The sequence below is a fragment of the Phocoena phocoena genome, chromosome 5 (genome assembly GCF_963924675.1).
Source record: "Phocoena phocoena chromosome 5, mPhoPho1.1, whole genome shotgun sequence".
In the NCBI taxonomy this organism is placed as follows: Eukaryota; Metazoa; Chordata; class Mammalia; order Artiodactyla; family Phocoenidae; genus Phocoena; species Phocoena phocoena.
The window spans coordinates 13,024,009-13,031,256 of NC_089223.1; the positions used below are offsets into that span (position 1 = coordinate 13,024,009).

Consider the following 7,248-nt stretch of genomic DNA (forward strand, 5'->3'; position numbering starts at 1 on the left):
TTATTTTTCGTTTTTATCCTATTGTGCTTTCTGGGGGATTTACTTAGTTTTCATCATTTTATTGATTTCTTTGTATCCGACATTCATTTCCAAGAACTTTTTGTCTCCGTACATTCCTTTAAGATTGTATAGAATATCTTCTCTTTTCTCTGAGGATTTTATATTTTTGAACTTGTTTTCTTGCTATACCATCTTGACATCTCCAGAGGTGTTTGGTTTTAGGTCTGTTTTATATTAGAGGGTTTTCGCAAATATGGGTTAACTTTTGACTTGCCATTACTATTTAAAAGGGCAAAGAAGTAAAAGCTCACTGGAATCTCAGTGTGCATAGGAGGGGCTTGCCCACAGATTGGGCTAGGCAAATTCATTGAGGGATCCCCATCTGTTCAGTATCTGTTAGACATTTTTCTTAGACTGATCAGCTTCCCCAGAGAGAATTCCTCCCATTTCCTGTGTGAGGGATATTAGTCTGGTTGCCATTGATTGTAGAGCAGGGGAAAGGGCTGTTGGTCCCACCATCTAGTTTCTAGACTTCCACTGAATGCCATGTTTACTGTAGCATTGTGTCCGAGACATGCCTGGTGTCCTAGAATCCTCTGGTCCATCCTCTTGAAAGTAATCTCTATGCTTCTTCCAGGGAGAGAGAGGGAACTTGTGGTCATACTGCTTCTTCATATTTTTCCAGGCAACCCTGTATCAGCTCAGCTCTTAAAGTTATCTTTTGCAACCAATTCCTGACCCTTTGGAGGATCTCTGGGGTGATTTAGCTTGCCTTCTCCTCCTCCAGGCTTATATTTGAGCATCACTGGCCTTAATGGTAAGTCACCTTACCATTCTTTGGCCGGTTTTCTAGCTTCCAGAATTTTGTGCTATCATATTCAAGGTTGATTTCTTTGTCCTTGGGGGGGTGGTGACTTTTTTTTAAGTACTTTAATGTTATTAAAGGAGAGATTAAACACATGTGTACAATCTACCAGGTTTGACCAGGAAGAAAATTTTAATAGAAATATCCAATGATATTCTAGATTATAGCAGAGGGGATGGTCATAGCGAGTTTCAAACACTAGAGAGCATCCCTAAATTGGACAGGAGATGATACCAGATACAATTTGTAATAGAAACTGCTTTTCAATATCTATTCTTTGCTTTTTTTCTCAAAGTAATAAAATCCTGGATTTTTAGCTGGGAAAATGGTTGTCCACAATAAAGTCAACGTTTCCCAGCTTCCTTTGCAGTAATGCATGACCATGTGACTAATTTCTTGCCAAACAGATATAACTGATGTGATGTGTGCAACTTTCTGGTCAGGCTGTTAAAAGGAAGAGATGTGTTCTCTTCCCTCTTCTGCGCTTTCTGTGAGTTGGGATATGGAAGGAGGGTGAACTGTTCACACTGTGGCAATAAGAACCCACTACGGGTGCAGATGAACAGAAATGAAAGAGCCTCATCATTGACAACATCACGGGGTAGAACTGCTATACTAACTTGGGCTTTTATGCAAAAGAAATACATTTTTATCCTCTTTAAGCCATTTTTGTGTTGGGTGTATGTTAAAGCATTTGAAACTGTAGTTTAACCATCACTAACTTGAAGATCCCTTTCAATTCTAAGAATATGTGAAAACATTAAGAAAATGCAGTAATTCCATTTTTAATAACATAATGAAAAGTTAAGGTAGAATAGGGTATAAAGAATACAAAGAACTTATATCTAAAAACTAAAAGGCAGAATTTGTTATATGTAATACCTCCACAACTTGCTATTCATCTTGACTTATTTAATGGATAAATTTAATATTCACCTATTTTATGTCCACAGAAGCTCATGTACAAATTCTGATATCAGAAGAAATGCTCGGATATTAAAGGTAAAGTTTCAGAAGAACAGGAAATAAGATATTCTATCCCATCGGAGAAGAGTTCTCTGATAAGAAAAGGAGTAATTACAGGGGCAATGACTTCAGAGAAACTCATGCTTCCAAAAGTCAAGTGGCAATACTTATTGTGAATACATCAATTATCATGGTATTATTTTTGTTGGCATTATCTAGTGCAAATAACTTGGGCTATAGTATTAGATGGACCTGTGTTTGAAAATCAGCTGTACCTTGCTAGGGCTGTGAACTTGGAAAAAATACCTAAACTCTGTGTGCTTCCAACTATAAAATGAATAGTTAATCCAACTATAAAATAGAAACAATAATACATCCTGTGTTGACGTGCTAGAGAAATTAAATGAAATAGGGTCTGCAGACTATCCAATTCTGATAGCCTACAAATGCTATATAGTTGTTTTCTTCAGCTTCATTTTTATCTGAAATTTTAATAATCTAGCATAAAAATATAAATTTTAGACACTTAATATTTAGTATTTCCAGGGAACATGGCAAGCATCTAGAGGATGACTTACAACTTAACTGAAAACCACACACTTTTGTTTGTTTAATAATATTTCTAATTCTTCCTCACTGTCCTGAGTGCTAAGTAGCATGTGTTCATTGTGTTACCCGCCCAATTTGTAAATTTGCTCTTTCCTCTGATCAGACAGACCCCAGTTTTGTTCACGTACCCACCCCTCTCTTATATGGTCACAAAGTCTCATGAAAACTGCTTCCATCCCCTACTTCAGAGGTGGACTAGATGATTCTAAGGTTCCTCCCACTCCCTTTGCCAATGATTGGTTCAGAAATGGACACGTGACCCAATCTGAGCCAGTGAAACATGAGAGGTTTGCTGAGGTCTCCTGGAAAGTTTTTCCTCATTCTTCTGGGAACACTTAAGGAAGCAGTGCTTTCTCCTCTAGCCTCTCAAAATTGCTTTTCAACACTGCGAGGCTGGAATTGCAGCAAACATATTGCTACCAGCTTCATGATTTAGCCAACACACTGAGGAGGAAAAATGGATAAAGCCATCCTTTGAAACCTGGCCTACTTCTGGATTTTCAGTTATGTGGTACAATTCATTTCCTTGTTATTTAAGCTATCTGAGTTTTGTTTTCTGTTACAGCAGCTCATCTTATCTACCATCCAAATATTATTGATATCTGAGTAAGGCCAGGCTAGTCCAATGGTCAAAAGTTTGACTTCAGTATTTCCTCCATTTCAGCTCTTTTGATAAAGCTTCATGTTGTGTTATTTTTATATGCCCCCTCTGTCAGGTTTGTGTCTTCACCTCAGTAGGAAATTTTCTGGGTCACAGAGCATTTATTTAACTTGCCTGAACTGCTGCTTCTCAGTGTAAAGCTACATGAGATTTTAAACCCTTTCTATTTTCCTTTCCCTGAGGAAAGACAAAAGGTTCTAGAAACATTTTCTCTACATATATTTCCATGAACTACATTTGTGCTACTTACTTGACTTGATTTCAGGCCAATCAGATTGTTCTATTCTGTGGTCTTCATACTTTATGTCCAAATATGCAAATATATAACGAATAATTTCTGCTCTCCCCCTCATATTAAAATAAGTGAGTTTGTAGTTTGGCATGGTGCGATTCTGGAAGGAGAAAAATAGAGGAATTATTTTAACAGCCCTCTAGAGATGTTTCAACATTTTTCTTGGAGGACTTTTTGAAAACTTTCTGGCATCTTCTGAGATAACCAGAGATATTAGAAGATATTTCAAAACCAGAATTATAAATCACGACCCCAATAACATATGGAGAAAACTTGATAGAAATAAAATCTTGACTCTCTTTAAGAACTAGATGGAATATTCCAGTGAAATAATCAAATTCCAGTTTTATTTGTAAAAAGACATCGGAGTAATAGGGTATCTATATACCAAACTTCAGAGAATGGAGTAAAAGACTTTGCATTTTAAGAATTTTTTGTCCTGCCTTTAGACACATAATGAATGGTGTCGACATTTGGTTCGTTGTTTGCTTTGGTGACACAGCTGAGTTTGTGAGGACAGCTGGGTAAGGATTGCAAGAGCAGGGTACACACACAAGGCATGTAAAACCAGCCATGTCAACCTGTCATCTCCTCTCTTCCCTCCCCTGTTGCTTTTCCCTCAGGGAATCCAAAAGACTTGAGGAAATATTTCTCTCTTCTTTTGCTGCATCCATGCTTCTGGGTTTTATGGTGTTGCTTACACATACAAATATACCCCATCTTGGGGACCTCTGCTGGGATGGGACAATGGTAGGCATACTTCTTTATTCTCTTTATAGAGGAGCGAGGAAGAAAGAAAGCAAACATTTCTTACGTTTTACAAAGTTTGCTAAAGCCGGCTATATTGGTTAGATAGAGGTCATTATAATTTTGTGAGTTCGTGATTTGTACTATTTCATTTCCATTGTTTATAAGCTTTACAGTTAATGATTTTAAGCACTAATAGTAGAATGTATTATAATCTTATAATGATTAGGCAACTGAGAAAGAAATATTTTCATTTGAAGTTCAGTTCTTCCACTTAGTTTCTGTATAACTTTGGGCTAGTCAACAAAATCTCTCTGAATTTCAGAGTCCACTTTTTATAAATAGAGATACTAATATGGATTTGGGGTTTTAATGAGGTAACACATGCGAAGCATTTAGCAGAATGCTAAACACTTAATTATTAGCTGTTAATAACTTTGAATTCATTCTATAGTCAAGAATCAACACCACGATTACATCACACTAAAAATTAATAATTATAGTAATTCAATAAAAATCATAAATAACACTTATTTAAAGAGGTGAGATTAAATACTTTATTCTCTACTAAGGAAGTCTTTCAGAGATATTAACAGAATATTAGATTAAAAGTTGAGCTCAGGGCTTCCCTGGTGGCACAGTGGATAAGAATCCGCCCGCCAATGCAGGGGACACGGGTTCGAGCCCTGGTCCGGGAAGATCCCACATGTCGCAGAGCAACTAAGCGCGTGCACCACAACTACTGAGCCTGCGCTCTAGAGCCCGTGAGCCACACCTACTGAGCCTGCATGCCGCAACCACTGAAGTCCGTGCTCCGCAACAAGAGAAGCCACCGCGATTAGAAGGCCACGCACAGCAACAAAGAGTAGCCCCCACTCGCCGCAACTAAAGCCCGCGCAGCAATACGTAAATAAAATAAATTTCTTTAAAAAAAAAAAAGTTGAGCTCAAGTTGCAAAACAAAATCCATCTGAAGTCACATGACATAAAAGATCAAACACAAATCATAAAAATCTAGATTGCTAAGCTCATATCTCAAGTACATGTGTATCTCAAGTGTCTGTGGAAAGGACGACCAGAAATAACCGATTGCCTATCTAGACCCCCTCAGGATCCAGGAAATGATGGTGATGGTGATTCCTAGAGAATCCGTTTCTCTGGACCCGGGTTTTCCATGTGTAGATATTGTGGACCGGGTGCTCCTTGTTAGAGACAGAGTCACCCTAACATTCCACGTCCTGTCCACTTCCATTAGCTAGTCTTGTCACCACCCAAGTGAACTGTGACACATGCCACACATCAGTACGTGAGGGGATGTTCTCTGTCGAGAATTCACTAGAGTAAACTAACGAAAATTCCAAGATTTATGGCCCCAAATTCCTTTGAAGGAGAAATATGTATATAGGAAATTCACATCTGGGGCACTAAATGAAGTGCCCATCAGAACAATGAGACTGTTTTCCAAGTTTCTTGGAAATGCTGAGCTTAGAGATAGTGGGAAAGATGTGAGAACACAAAAATAGTCAATAAAAAGTGTAAAGTAATAAGTTTCCTTCAGAAAAAAAACATTTTACAGAATCAGAATAAAGGGAACACTCTTATGTAGGAAATAAAAAACGTAATTGTTACTGTTCCTTGGTCTATTTTAAAGATTGAAAGAACAAAAATAGCTTTCAGAGTGGAAGTGTCCTTCTGAGTTGGAGTTTTTATTTGAAAAGCATTTTACGCAATTTTTTAATTGAGTTTTTTAAGTTGTCAGTGCTTCCAAAGAAATTATGTATTTCTTATCAATATTACGTGTGTACATAGATTCATATATGTCCATAGGATCAACATTAAACATTAAACATAACTTTTCCCATTTGGTCAAATACCACATAATTCTGCATGAAAATGAAGGGGTTGTTGCTTGTTGTTAATTTGCAAAAGCATGCTATTTTATATTGTATTTCATTCAGGTAAAGGAGACATTTAAAAATTCCTAGCCCAGGCTGGTAGCTGTCTATATTTCTCTGCAAATAGATCTTTAAATCTAAGATTTACCACAGGCCGATGCTTATCTGTCCTTATCTTATCTTATCTACCACAGGCCAGATGCTTACATCTGGCAAATGCTTATCTTTCCTTCAAGAACATCCTTCAACTGTCATAAATGATTAATGAAGCTGTACTTACACACAGTTCTGTAGGTACTTGCATAATCATATTTTCTACTGAGCAAAAGTCTGGCTTCTTGACTTTTAAAGGTAGAAAACTCCAAACTTGAAGACTTTTGTCTTTTTAGGATATAAGTGCACATGGTATAACACACAAAAAAATAAGTACTAAAGGTAAACACTGTTGGAAACATTTACTGACTCTAAAGATCCTATATTTTATAAGCTTTCGCATGAAAACTACCAGGAGGAATATTCCATGTAAATGTTTCAATGGCCAATCAAAGCATAAGGAAATTTACAGCAAAGTCTAAAGACAAGTACAAGAACATATTTTGTCCCTCATAGCATTTAGCAGTATATCTGTTAACAGTAAATCTCACTTTGCTAAAGCCTTTTTTTCATAAGGATCATGAACTACAAGGATGAAGTTAAAACATATCCCTACCCCCGCCAAGGGATGCAGTGAGGATCAAGCTTAGGGTAGAGCAGGTGATGAAAAGGAATGACCAGTTCTGGAGGTACCCCTGCCACTTATTACCTGAGTGGCCTTGGGCAGGTCACTTGTTCCTGGCTTTACTTTCCTCACCTGTAAGATGGTAACGAAAATATTGTGTGTAAAGTACCAATACAGTGCTCCGTACTCTGTGATTTGATTGGACTCAAGATCTTGTTCTTTGATAAACCTATTCTGCTGTAGGGACATAAAGAGTGAAAATTACATACAAAGAAGATATAAAGTTAGACTTAAGAGCAAGATAAACGTTGCCTGGACCAGATGAACAGAAACAAAATACAGTGAGCAGGACACGGCATTCTGAGAGAGGCATTGGGCAGCCAGGAGCTTAGCTTCTTCAGAATAAAGGGGAATAAAACCCCTCCACACAAGATGACGGGTTGGAGGGTCATACTGCTTGAAACTAGAGCCTGGCAGGCTTTTATATAAAATGTGT

General features: G+C 37.5%; 1 protein-coding gene across 1 annotated transcript in view; it reads right to left on the reverse strand.

The window, feature by feature from the left end:
* Positions 1 to 3,484, reverse strand: part of HPGDS (hematopoietic prostaglandin D synthase) — a 28,643-nt gene extending 25,159 nt beyond the window's left edge. The window contains exon 1 of the mRNA XM_065878284.1: positions 3,352 to 3,484. Coding sequence (XP_065734356.1) covers positions 3,352 to 3,484 — 133 coding nt within the window. The remainder of the gene's footprint in view (positions 1 to 3,351) is intronic.
* Between the last annotated feature and the right edge of the window lie 3,764 nt (positions 3,485 to 7,248).